This window comes from Drosophila mauritiana, chromosome X (assembly GCF_004382145.1).
Source record: "Drosophila mauritiana strain mau12 chromosome X, ASM438214v1, whole genome shotgun sequence".
Lineage (NCBI taxonomy): Eukaryota > Metazoa > Arthropoda > Insecta > Diptera > Drosophilidae > Drosophila > Drosophila mauritiana.
Window position 1 is genome coordinate 14606795 of NC_046672.1, and position 14872 is coordinate 14621666.

At 40.2% G+C, this 14872-nt stretch overlaps 1 protein-coding gene across 9 annotated transcripts in view; it reads right to left on the reverse strand.

The window, feature by feature from the left end:
• LOC117146511 (Ca(2+)/calmodulin-responsive adenylate cyclase) overlaps positions 1-14872 on the reverse strand; it is a 32846-nt gene that overhangs the window by 12111 nt on the left and 5863 nt on the right. For all 9 annotated transcript variants that reach the window (XM_033312768.1, XM_033312773.1, XM_033312770.1 and 6 more), the window contains 3 exons: positions 1443-1722; positions 493-1227; positions 267-394 (listed from right to left, as the gene is read on the reverse strand). In XM_033312768.1, the coding sequence (XP_033168659.1) occupies positions 267-394; positions 493-1227; positions 1443-1643 (1064 nt within the window). In that variant the 5' untranslated portion in view covers positions 1644-1722. The remainder of the gene's footprint in view (positions 1-266; positions 395-492; positions 1228-1442; positions 1723-14872) is intronic.

A 14872-nucleotide genomic window follows, 5' to 3' on the forward strand; every position in this document is an offset into this window, starting at 1 on the left:
ATTAATTATGGCATGTCCAACAGGCTTAAAACAAATGACATAACGTCCAATCTTGCAATCCAATCAACTTGATTATCAAATTGTGCAGACTTTGTTTTGTCATGAATTAAGCGTGTGATAAATGTGTACATCAAATGGGTTTTAAAACTATTGACGTAAGTGATTTCTTATCAGTGACGGCATTATTTCGGTTTATTTATCAATTATGGTATAACATGACTCAGTTTTAAAATCCCCGTCGATTAAAAGACACAGATGATACTCACGCAATGGCATCGATCATATCGAGTCCCATTTCCACGGCGCATTTGGCGTGATCCTTGCGAGGTTCTGGCAATCCGGAGACACAATAGTAGCAGTCGCCCAGTATCTTGATACGCAAACAGTGGTTGTCCTGGGGGCAAAGTTCATTGGGAAAGTTGCAATTAAGTCTGACAATGGTATTATGTAATACTCCTGCCGCAGATCCACATAAGGATCGTCCCAACTTACGTGTGCCAGCTGATCGAAGCGGCCAAAGAGCTCGTTGAGCAGGCGGACCAGCTCCTGGGCACTGCACTGCGAGGAGAGCACCGTGAATCCGACGATGTCCGCGAAGAGAATGCTCACATTCTCGTGCTTCTGGATGTAGATGCGATGGAATTGCCCAGCCACCGGCGACAGGATGTCGTTCTTCATCTGCATGGCCACGTGCTGCGGCAGCACCGATAGCAACAGGCGCTCCAGTTTCTCGTTCTCATCCTGGATCTCCAGACGGGATGCAATGCAGTTGCGTGTATCGAGAAACGTGCGACGCTGCGCGCGCTCCATCATGATGTTCACCACCAGACCGGCCACATTCACACCAATAAAGATGACAATGTTCGCAATCAGTTGGTTATACTCCAGGTAGCGCAGCGCATCCGTGAATATCTTATAGACCGTCAGGCTGATGTGCACCGAGGGCAGGGCGATGCCGAAGGCCACCGCCTCCCAGATCTGCAGCGGCATCATAGCGTAGGCGAGGAAGACCACGAACACGATCTGCCAGACGCCCTCGGCCATCACCTCCTTGGTGTCCACCGGGAACACGCTGCCCAGCGTGGGCATCGACACCACACAGATGCTGGCCGTGAATAGCAGGATTCCGTAGCACAATGTGGGCAGGTGGTGGTCCTTGATCACGGAGCACTGCAGCAGCACCAGCACTACGGCGAACAGTCCGCAAACGATCGCATTGAAGATGTTCTTTTGAGGATGGAAAGAAATTTGATGAAATTATGAGTGACATCGTCTAGGATAACCAGGTTTCAAATAATGTCTACTCGTACAATAAAGTTGCAGTACTTTCGAAATATGTCTAAATAGATACATTAGCTATGCTAAGCCCGGGATATTGGAATCGATTGCATATTCGCTGCATACTTATAGACACTATTGGCCCGAATTGCATAGCTACTTACGTGAAAGGTGGCCGCGTTGTTGAAGGTCAGCGAAAGGGCCGCCATCACGCCGCAGAGGACGAAGACCAGGGCCACCACGCCCAGCACCGAGAAGCGCTGCAGCTTGAGCGTGTACCGCTGGTAGAGGCATTCCAGCTCATCGTTCTCGAAGCGCAGCGTGTTCAGCGGGCGGCCGCGCGTCGCCTTCACGGCATGGTCCATGCGGCGCCGCCGCAGCTGCCGCTGCCGAGCGGCTCCTTCCGACGCCTGCCAAAGGGATTGGGGCCGCCAAGATCAGGGGCTGCAAGAGGAGGAGCAGATTTAATAAGCAACTATGTAGTAAGTAATATCCTCACATTAAAGGTTCATCGCTGTACAGCTCAAACAGGAAAAAACAAACGCTTACATTACATTATTTCCCATATTGAGTATAGTATAGATACACTAAGAAGAGAAATCTATACCTTTCGCTATGAACATTGCAAATTGCACTTTCTAAATGATATATTTTCTACTTATATCTTATGTTCCATTGAATACCTGTCTAAATATAACATTATTTATAGAGAAACAAATTGAAATATAGTTATTATATTTTCCAGAAGGCCACCACTCATAATTTGCCGCAGTGTAAACGGGAGCAGGTCACCTTGAAATCCGCCCCAAGCGTTGCATGTCAGTGGGCCGGCTTTGGGCAAAGTGGAAAATGGAAAATGGGAAATAGGAAATGGGTGCTCGTGCACACAACCAATGGAGGGGAAAATGTCCAACAGTATCCACGTCCACGAGAGGCAAGAGACCCAATGCCAATGGCTCCTCGGCCAAATCGTTTAAAATAACATATCCCAAGTTCGCTGAAAATATCCGCTAAAAATAAGCAAGCCGAAGCTGGCGGTGAAAATCAATCAATGTTCAGCACAAGTTTCCCACAAGTTGCCCACGCACTTGAAAATATTATGAGATGACGATGGCCAGCAGGCGATGGCGAACAAGTACTGCTGACAACGGTCTTTCAGTGCCAGATTAATTGCGATTTGTATGCGGCAATCCGTTAAATTCATTAAAATATTATGCACAAATTCATTTTGCAAATAAAAATCCGTAATTAGCCTTTAGTCTTTAACGAGTGCAGCGTGGAATATTTGGCCGCTGGCTGCCATTGGATCGATGTCTATATTCGGCTATGCCCGAGACGTTAAATCAATTAGGCATGAAAACATTTATAGACATCCATCGGTGGAGCAGCACGAAGCACCAGTAGCCCAGAAAATCGCCTCTTTGCGAGAATGCGAGGTGTGTGTAGAGCTCACGGATTCGGTAAGTTCATCCCTTTTGGGATTGGCCACACATGGCGAAGGTGTCGCCAGGGTGTCCAACAAACACAAGGTCATTCATTAGCCACCCAAACCACACCAGCTAGCAAATGGAGCCTTTTCTCACCTTGACAACGTTGGCAGACATTAAGATACTTTGTATAATCCTACTTTTTACTGGTATCTTTGGCCCATCGATGCATTTGGTAAGTTCAGTTTAAGCCATCCATTTATCCTTTTATGAAATTGGCACGCACTTAATGCCAACGAACTGTGCAAATTATGCCGAACTCCTCCTGACCAGTTGAGTAATCATCATCCAGCGCCAGATCTTGTAGAGCCTCGTGTTTGAACAGTTGGCTTCGTGGAAGCCTCAACAATTAGACGTCAACATGGATGTATCTTTTGTTTCTGCGGTGGCAGTTTGTCAATCAGCCAGGCAGTCAGTCAGTCATTTAGGCATTCAGTCAGTTGGCTTGGCTTATTCGTTGATTCGCCGCTGTCAATTTGTTTGCTCGCGCCGCTTGTTTGTTTGCTTATGTGGGTTGTTTGAATCATTTTTGATGTGCGCATTTCGAATTTGCATTTTCGCAGCGACATTAATATAATGAGACGTGAATATTTTCAATTTCTTGGCGTTCACATTACTCGTCCCCCACTTAATGTCTTCAAAACCACCAGGTTGTATGATTTTTTTTTATTCATTCTCTGTGTGGGCTTGTCCAAAATTCTATTTGCGGCACGCCAAGTGTTCAAGCGAATTTTTCTGAGTTATGCAAGTGTAAATTCGAGTGCTTCGCACTGCAAGTTCTTCCACAAAACTACTAAGCAGTGAAAAAACAGTAAAAAATAAAAAAAAAAAAAACACAGAATAACAAAAATTAAAAGCCAAAAACACAACGCAACGGAAAAATTGCTGTCATTATAAATTCACGTCAAGTGAGCATTTCGTGCGTATTTTGGAAATTGTATTTATGTGTCCTACATAAATTTCGACGAGCTGCTCTTGCTATTAGTTGAGTTGCTATATTCTACGGACTGGGCTAAAAATTAATTAAATCAAATTCTATTTCCATATGTTATGATTGGGAAATGTATCGACCTGACACGCGCTGGTTTTTACTTGGCATCCCATCCATTTATCCAATAATATGTACGAGTACTAACCCCTCGTGAAGCGAAAACATGACAATTTCTTGTGTTTTCCATTGAGGTTTCTTGCCAAGAGTACACTGTTCGAAAAAAATGACAGTGCATTAAAATGGCTTGCGTATTCCATCGACGAAAATCATAATGCATCGCAAGTGATTTTTCGATTGATTTTCTAGCCGCAGCAATTGACAGCAATTAGGTTTGCAACACTTTCATGGGCTCCGCCATTAATCGTCTTCATCATCGCCATTCCCCTCATCTAATCAATCAAAATTCAATTTTCAATTTTCGCTTTCGTCGTCTGACGCCAACGCCCGCCAACGAATTAGGGCACAAACCGATAGATCGATAGATAGATAGAAAGATAGATATGTATATAGATAGATAGATAGCTTGAAAAGCCGATGCAAAAGCAGCAGCATCAGCCAAATGACGCAAACAGAAACATTTAGCAAAAAAAAAAAGGAAATCGTACAAATGTATGGACTTGGCCATATCAAACCGTTTTTATGGCCCGCTAAACTGATTGGATTTTTGGATTCACTTATAGTTCCCAAAAAGAAAACAAAAACTCCAGGAACTGCACTAAATTAAGGGTATTAATCGTATTCCTGAAATATTTAATGGTTTATCTCTATGCTAAAAATACTTAAGGCTAAATCTTAAACACTAAAATACTGTTTAGCTGGTTGTAAGGATTCTTTGTCTATGAAATATTGCAAAATATTTGTTGTATATTTTAAACGATTACATTTCGGAAGTGTACCGATTATTACAGATGCCCATCTATCATCTTTGTACAACCAACCTGACAAAGCTCACTCATCCGCCATGTGGCACATAAATACATTTTTCCACATGCCGTGTGTTGCCAAACGGAAACGGAAAATTCTATTAGACCCAAAGTTTTCTACTAAAATGTTTTTGATAGACAACAAAGTTGTGTCCCTTTGACTAACCATTCATTTGGTGTAGCGAAGTCGGTCCAAAAACTAATTATATTTGTCTATGTTGTTCAGCAAGCCCAATTTGCCCCATTTTTTTTTTGCCTGACAAGTGGAAGAGACAAAATCAATTAGTGGATCCGGTGCACATTTTTGCCATCCACTTTACCAAATAATTTATAACAGTAGCCAACAAAACAAAAAGTCATCTCTGAGGTATAATATACGTATATAAATGAAAGGGAAATTGTAAAAGCATATATCCTTTTCCAAAGAATCTCTATTTCAAATATTTTGTGGTCCAGTGTTATCTGCATCGAAAATATATTCTTCGCCGCTGCCCAACACATATTTCGTTTATTTCTTCTTATTGGCCATCTAAGTAGGCCATCATGTTTGGGGTACTGCAACAAAATCAGTTTAGCTGACCCTCCAAAATTGTCGTAAATTGAATAGAGACCCCGGGACATGAAGGATAGACTGTTTTTTTTTTTTGGTGGGAGGAGAACTTGGCGCCACACGAAATTTGATGTCTCGCCAAGGAACTCGTATATGTGAGGCTCCAAAAACCAAATCCCGCCACCACCAATGGCCATAAAACGCGGTGGCCATTTGTCGGGCTTTAGTATTTTTATTATCAAGTACGCGAAATTCGATTTCCATCATGGGGAATTCGATATATGTACTTGTATATGGCGACTTGATGCATTTTTTAGTTAATTAGTTTAGTTTAGCACATATAGGGCACGTTTTAATGGCTTTGTGCTATCCGTGGAGAAAAGTGAGCTAGTGCACACACCTCAAAACGATAAGAATTGAAAAAGCATTACACTTTGCACTCAGATAATGGGCAAGGCAAATAGATGCATATAAGGTACCACATGTTTAACCTCAACACCGAGGAGTTCGGCCAAGCAACCTGGTATGAGTACTGTGCACTCATCTTCGGTCTTTATTGCTGCAGCCGAACTACCATCTTGATTTTGATTCAACAAAAGTGTACAGTGAAGCTCCCATAAGAGAAACGTATTTTAGTGGAAATGTTACAACTATCTATATAACAATACATTACAACAATCTATATAACAATACATCTAAATGGTATTGTAAATTTTTATCAAAAACTTAGTTTGAGATGACTTGAATGTGGTTTTTCATTGCGATGATATGCTGTACCTGAAGGTTGAAGAAGTTTATAAGGTAGAGGGGTGTAGTTATGTTATCTAGGTAGATTCTCTGTTGACTCGACGCCTCTATTTACACGTTCCCTGGATATTTCAATGCAGTGCAATGCACTGCCAGCTGATTCAATACCTCATTTATTCCATATTCCTCACGCGGCTTTTGCAGTCGGCAAAGATAAGTGGACAAGCATTTGAGCTATTGGAAATACAAAGTTTGCAAGTTTTATTTATTAGGACGGCAATTAGTTGATATTTATGTAAATCCTTCATTAGTTAACAACACACTGCAACTTTATCCACTATTCTTGAATGTTATTGAATGAAAACTTCGTTTTCAGTGCCACTTGATAGCTGCGTGCCGATATAGAGCAAATTAGAATTGGTATTTGAGGGATTTTTGTTTTTTTTTTTATTTGCAAATTCCTTGATTTGCCGTGCTTTTTACTGCATTTTTGCGCCTAATTAAACGCAAAAAAAAACACAAGGCGCTAGATATCAAGAAACGCATTGAGCATATGTAAAAACCTCTAACCTAGGAATCCAATCGCTTGCCGATTTTGCGAACGTGGCTTCGCATCCGCAATGAATGAATGAATGACGGCAGGATGGAATGGAATGGATGAGGTGGTGGCGGTCGACTACGTGGAGGTGGAGGTTCAAGTGGTGGCACAAAGCTCGGCAAGGGCACGATGCAAATTACCCTGAAAGGCCATCGCACACAATAAAATCAATAAAAAGCGTTTATTTTTAACCGCTAGATGATTGAACGCCCCACGATCTGGAGCTCCAAGCGGGCTAATCGTGCGTAAATTCATCCCTTTGCCGCTTTCCAAATCCGAAACCGTGCTCAAATGAGGATTAATGGGTAAAAACATATATGGAAAGAATCGAGGATTTGCTGCAACGTTCAGATAAGAGTACATGCCGATCAAATTTATAGCTACAAGTTTGAAATCATTGTTGTGTTAAAGTAAAATATATTAAAGTATTAGAGAAGTATTAAAGTGAAGTATAATATGCATAAATATCTCGACAAAAATCAATTGAATGATGCATTGAGCAACTTTTTACACAAAACAGAAAAATTCCTGAAATATTCGAACCAATCCCATTTATTCATAGATCTTTTTATGATCATATAGCGAACATCTGCTCGTTTCTGCACCATTGCATCGCTGTTGAAGTCAGCATGCACAATTGACCGTCTTAAATTGCAACCGGAAGTTGCATGATCCAACTGATCATTGCAACCACAGAGAGGCACATCAGTGGAAAGCATTTTAATGCAGCAATTGATATGATATGGAATGATAATAGCCCCTGGAGTTTCTGGAACCGCTCAACTAATGGCTAAACGATTATCGAAACGACACAATTGTGCAAACAACTATAATTTTTGTAATCCCGCCAAGATGCAGGTGTAGTGTGACGCAATGTTTGCGATCAAAACGCAAAACTTATTATTTGTAAACTATGCTATTAGCTGCATATTATTGGGTGTTATTGGGCATTTCGTAAGATCAAAACCTTGGCCACTTAGACCCCGAATACGCCTGTTTACAACTAGCTTATGCACGGCACGCAAAGAAATAAGGGGGAAAAAGCTGAAACCGAATCCGAAATCCACAATTACCCGATCCCCAGACATCCAAGATACTTGAAGTGACGTTGGGTCAACGGGCTGGCATTATGAATATTAAATATTTGCTATTTTAAGTGAAAACAAACCGAATGACAACATGAAAAATGGGCTTAAAATTCAATGGAATTTTTCTATCGTAATTAGATAAATTTCAATGGAATTTTTCTATCGCAACTCGAGATTGGTTGGATAGGATAATGAAGTCGATAGATCAATGTTAAATAGAGAAATTTCGCCAAAGTAAACTTAACTTCTTCATGAAGGCTTAGTTCCCCCACTTGACGTTTTTGCTAATTAGAAACATGACAGCACAATCATTTTAAAATCCGTTTGTTTATTTCCTTCGTGACCTAGTCAAAGCACTTAAATTATTGTTAGAAAGACAGGCATTGTAAGGAAAACTTGAGATGTAGCTGAAAATTCTCTTAGAAACTAATAGATATAAGTTCATATTTGATCTGCACAAGAATCTCTACTGTTAATGGATCCCGTGATCTAAATACAAATAGAACACACGGGCAGTAATGTTTAGATTAACTTGACTGCTAATGTCGATTATGAGTGATAAGTGTAAACAAAAATTCCATCGCTCTAGCTCTTCATTTTTTTTTTATTTCCATCTGTTCAACGAAAGAGTCGTTAATTTGGTTCAACAATTTGCTAAGTTTGTGAGGCCGGAAAAAGTTTTCACAAAGGAAACAGAATTTAAAATGTATTTTATGTGATTGATTTACAAAGCATTGCTTGTCAAATGATTATTATATATTTCTGCGATCTCATTTTGGCATATTCAAGCATATACAAGCTTATAATTGATAATGGAATGTTCTGAAAGAGTTTTCAGTATTATCGACATCTGGCAAATCATTTGCAAGAGCATCTACCCTCCATCAGCGATTTCTTTATGTCGCTGGTCATTTTGTTGGAACATCTCACTTAAAGTGTTGACTTTTAAATGGCAGCCAGCAAAAGCTAAACGAAACAGCGAAATGAAAGGAAAATATACGAAATGCCAGCAGCGAAAGAAATAATATTTTCCGATTGTCATTGACTTTGTCCTTAGAATACTTAAGACAAAAAATAAAAGAGGCCGCGACAAATGAAAACTCAACGTCAGAACCATGAAATTAAAACAAAAAAAAAAAATATAAAGCCAACGTTTGCGTTTTTTATCCTGCAAAAGACAGGCGGAAGGACGCGATGAAAAAGATGATTCGCCAGCGCTTGACATTTTGACTGCTTCCTTCTGGTCTTTAAAATGGAAACGGAAAACCGGATACTGGACATCATGAACATCGTCGTCATCATCCGCATCCATGGAGCGGAGCTGGCCAATCGGTGGGGATAAGCAGTATCATTCTAATGCGAAACCAAACAAAGGGAACCAGGTGATACAAAAGGCACGGGCGGCAAACTTCTGGGTTGTTGAACCAAATGTGCCAAATGAATTGCAGGTGTCTTGAGTGCAGCGACCCACGCACACAGGAAACAGCTGCCGGTGCAGCAGCAAAGTGTCCTTTCCTACCGGCCAGCAACAAACACACAGCCACCCAGCCAACAGGACACACATGCGCCTCCTTGTCGTCACCTGGGAAAACCCAGGAAAGCCAGAAAAGTATACACACACTTAAGCCATTATGCGCTCGCGGTGCTGATGACCCTTTGGCGGCCTGCCAACAACAGCATGTACCACTGTAGTAGTAGTGACAACACACCGCTTGAAGGACCCTGCGCTGGAGGACCTGCCCAAGGATGTGGGTATGAGTCCAATGTCCTCTTTAGACCAATGTTGTTTACAACACTTATTGTGACTGCAGACCACACGAAGTAAAGGACTTGAATAATAGCACATAGGGTATTGGAAGTCATCGATAGTTGAACAGCGCTATCGATTCTATCGAAAGTTGTTTATCGACTACGATAAATAAGTGATACTATTATAAAAGCTTATGTCAACTTCATGCATATGACAAAGGAGTTCAAAGGACTTGTATAATAGAAAATAAGTTACGAAATTCATAGATAGTCGATTATATTAATACTTATGAGATATTAACTAACTATACTAAGATTAACAGAAATTCAGAATATGAAAAGTAGTTAGATAAGTGCATTCTGTACCCAAAATATATATTAATTAAACGAAACAGCTATTAAAAGAATATATGAAATTCATAAATCAGAAATCCGTTGCAGCATTTGGCACGCAATTTCCACTTGACCTTGACGTGCCATCCAGAACTTTGCTTCCTTTTCGTAGGCAGTTGACTTCCCCATCTACGCAAAACTCTTTATCTGTCTACATATTTCCCATGACATCACTACCCAAATCGCGAATCGATAAAAGGTCTTCTGCTCCTTCGCAGACCGTAAACAAAACAGCTAGGGGTAGATACAAGACATCAATGATAAGTGGAGATAATAGTAAGTCAAGCACTAGATGCCCCCGAAAAAGTCTCGGTAACTTGGCATACTTTGCATATAATAAAGGTAAGTTCCGTTTAACTTGAAAAATTGTATTATTTCGTTTAAATTTTGTTAGCATAAATGGGTCAATGCCGATTAAACAGTGATGTAGTGCACAACGGTATAGTAATACTTCCTTTACAGGGTATGATATATACGTACATATGCTGATATGCAGGCAGGCAATGAAGATTTTTAAAGTTCAATACAATTATTATTTTGATCACAGCTGTATATTCACGGACACACTTCAGCATAGCGTTCCCATATTAGCTTATCTATCTTTCCGTCTTATCAACTCGCCACTTGCGACCGTAGCGAAAGTTTCCTGACCCTCCGCAAAGAAAGACGTAAGATCGTTCACAAGTGTTTCGACCCTATAGATACCATGCTCTGAGTTACATTTCAAGGAATATATATATGTGGAAATTTTATATATTCAATAAATTTCACAAGATATTATATTTTACCAAAAATATCTGAAGTATTTAAACAATTATAGCTCATTTAGCTGTAAAATACAATATACCTTTGCCGTTGAAACTAGGTATTAACTTATTGTATACCCAGTAAACTGAATGTGCAATCGCGCTGGCCACTTGAAATTTGTTTTCATTTTATCAGTCCAACTCGAGAGCTGATTAACCCCTGTCTGCACTCTTTTTTCCCCTTTTTCGTCCATGGTCAATTTGAAGTCGATTCCACTGCACTGATATTTGTTTGTCTGTTTGCAGAGTCATTTGGAAATCTATTTATATTTGCCCCTCCTGCTGTGGAAAATTTAGTTTTCCACAAAGTTCCGATAGGCAGGGGTCAAGTGAGGCTTTTGCAGGACGGCCTCCTTTAAATGTGACCCCTTCTTCTTCCTCCTGAATTCCCGGAAAAAGGCATTATAATTTCAGCCGCAGTTCCTGTTTTCCGTTTTCCGAAGGAAGGGGTCAAAATGCCAGGAGTTCACTGACACATATTGCAATCGATCGGGAACTGCACTTTGCACGAATTTTCTAGCACTAAGCTTTACCAGTATATAAAAATATAATAGCCGAATTTTCTAGGGTTCAAAGTGTTAAAGCTCTAGCCAAACTAAATCACATTTGCTATGGTTTTTTTTCGCAATATCACTTGCACTTTTAGCCAATACACTCAACTGGGTGCAGAAATTGATCTACTCATTATGGGAAACGGTCGAGTCTATTTTGCTTTCATCTTTTTCTTTTCTGTTTTGTTTTGTAAAATATTATAATTTGTTGTGCCACTAGCATATGTGAAACATCTGATATTTTGCTTTGTCACGCGAATATTGAGCAAGCCAAAAACAATGAGCTATGAAAATACGCGGCACTTACGAGCTTACCGAAAATAGCTAAAAATAGTACTTCCCCTGGCAGACCCTTTGCTTCTTTGGAGAACTATTATATCTTGCCCGTTTGGAACACTGGCGATTTATTTTGATTTTTTTTCTTGGAACGTGCTTGACGAAATCGGGTATCGGAATCTAATTGGCATTTTTTAATTAACCACTTTGTATGTGTGTCAAAATGGAAGTGTTATTGTCTGTAGATGAGGTTTTCAAATTTTATGTTTTTTTATTTTTATTTTTTTTTTTTGTACCATTTTATAACTGCAATAAATTGTCAAGTGCTTAGCGTTCTTAATTGTTTGCCATAAGCGGATTGGAAAATGTCGTAAAACGTCGTCGGAAACTGGGCAGTAAATTATCATATATATACGTATGTATGTCTGGGCTGATTATTGCATAATTTCCTGAAAGTGGAAAGTGCTTTTCATTTCATTTGCAGTGTATGTTATCTATTCTGAACCTTGTGATGAGGTATTTGCGAGTTCTAATCGCTTGGACGATAGCCAAACCTCTTGGCTCAACTAGCTGCCAATGTTATGTTAATTAATTTCGCTGAGCAAATTAAGGCAATCCAATAAACTTGACCCGAAGTGTCGAACAAACAGGCCTGAGAATCCGCTGACATGTTCGAGTGCTGCTGCTGGAATCGAAAACAAAACACAAACTACAAAACAATGACCAACGGCCAATGGAGCATCTGAAGACCCTCGAAGTGGCAGGCGCCAACTTCATAAAGCGAATTGCCTGATAATTGTTTGGTCAGCAAGCAGCCTGAATTGGCCAACAAGTTTGTATTGAAATGCGGTTTGCGGATGGAAACGGTTTCACTTCATTCTGAGGTAGCTAATTGTGGCCATTAGCAACTTGAACACTGGCTGTCAAATAGTATTGCATCTTTTAACAAAATAAATACTTTGAAAAGATGAAGCTATTTCTTCCTTAGCTGTTGCATTAAAAGTTATGATTCTCATAGATTACAACGCTTCCCAGTTTTGTGGGCTAGTGTAATTCGAGTGCGTTCAATAGGCGTATACGTGTTGGCCATTTAACCCCCTCAAACGCCCAGAGGCCTGTCAATCCACTCTCTCTCTCTCGCTCTCTCTAGCGTTGACTCGCTCATGCATGATTGATGGCATTGATTGATCGGCGTTTGATCGGTGTGTTGGCCACACTGGGGCGGGGACTTAAGACACAAGCAATCATCTGACCGACTACTGATCATTGTCATGTCGATCAAATCGGCAATTAGATAAACAATCGAAACAATGAATGAATTCAGCCCATCCATCCCATGATCAAGTTATGACTTTGTTATGAAATTGAATTGCAAAGTGCCTAGATTAAAATGTTCAATATGATTAGAAGGCGAGTGCATGGTGAATAAGTATTGCTCTAACTGAACATGATTATAAACTATTAAAAGCTAACATTTAGTGCTTTGAAATATATATCCTATATATCCTATCCTATCCAGCGAATGTCTTTCTACACTCTAAGATTTCTTAAGCCGGTATTTCCGTTCAATCTAGTTTGAATTTTGAATGAAAAGTGTCACAGGGCATTGCCAATTTGATCTGTCTTCAGCTGTCACTGCGTCAAGTGTTTTTCAATTCGCCGCTCGTTTAGAGGCTCAAACGTTACAAATTTGCTGCGCGTGCGCAAGTGTCTTGTTTTCTCTCTGATCTTTGCAGTTCGAAATGAAAATCAAACTAAAACTTAATCAATGCGCGCGCTTTTGGTGTAAGTGGCTTGGCTTTGGAGCCAGATTTCATATAGCAGGCAGGTTTTTCAATCTCACTTTTGATTTCGACTCCCAGCAGCTGCCGCTCAGATATTTTTGCACAGTTGCAGTTTGAAGTTGCAGTTGTCCGTCCGTTTTTTTTCTTTTTTTTTTTTTGTCAGGGTTGCCAGCGTGAGTTCATTTTAATTGCCAGCACATTCCGCTGTCCGCACACAGATACTCACTACTCAACACTCACCACTCACTACTCGCTGCACACAACGCACTATTCATTCGGGCCAATAGACTTCGGATATAGCCACCGCTATCTAAGGAGCTTTGTAATGAGCGGGGATTGAATTGCTGGCCAGCACTTAAGCCTGATTGATTTACCCCCCAAACACACAGGCGGCAGGAACTTCGCAAATCTGTTGCCATAATGGCCTGAAATGGCTGGTCAAAAGTTCATCAAACTTTGAATGGCAACAGGAAGCATGTACGAAAAGCCTGACTTAAAGAGATGAACTTTAAGTTAATTAATTACATTTTGTGAATACAGCGAATAACGATTAAATGTGATCTAAAATTGCATACATTTTCCGTTCGATTAGCTGCACATCATGGTGCATGGACTCCTGGCCGAAAGGGTATTCAAATTGTTTCCAGCTCCTCAAGAGTTCAGCCATTTAGGCTCAATTTATATCTGATGCCCATAATTGATTCGCAGTGCAGATCTCTCTCACAATTTCAGTTTGGTTAATTTTCAGATGGCGAGAATGGGGTTTTCTCTATGTTTTTTTGCTGGCTCTGTCACATTTGGCGGCGAACAAATTAATTTTTGCGCCTACATGCACTAATTGACTCGCATATGGGCGTCTGTCTGATCTGCGACGGCGTTTAGTAATCCCAAAGAAAAACGGGCGGGGGCAGCAAAAAACAAAAGCTGTTCGCACAGATGGGAAAGTTACAAATGGTTATACTCTTACAAGGGGTATATACATATGTATATACTCGAAGAAAAGATTGCAATTAAGTTGTTTTTCCCACAAAAATTCCATGCGAACTAGAATAGTTAATACGTTGAATAATCGATTCAAAATCCATTCTATTGGTTCACAAATTACACAACAGGATGAATAATTTTAAATAATTCAAACTGTGTAGCTTGTTCATCTATGCTATGACTTCCAACAAGATTTATATATGAATACTTAATATTTATTATTATTTACCATAATTTTTTGTAACAGCCCAAATATTTACTTAATCCCAATTGAGGTCGAATTGATTATCACTTTGGAAAGCACTTTCTTCATGCTCGAGTGTGATGGAATATAGTGCATATACCTACTAGTCGGATACTTGATATCAATGGCTGCTCATCTTGCGCTGCCCACACAAAGCGAACAAAGACGCAGCTTGACCTACAAATGGCTAAATAGATAGAAAAAGCCGACACCCTTACACCTGGTTGAATGCCACATGGGGCAGGCAGCATGGATAGTGGCATTAGAGAACATGAAACATGGAACCGAAGCAGATCAAGTGCACACGTGAGAACATTCACACATGGACACTGGCACGCAGCAAATGCAAAATGGTTAATTAGAAATCAATTGAAACGTATATGTGCTCGTAATTGGCCAACGCCTGCAAAACAGCCAACTTGC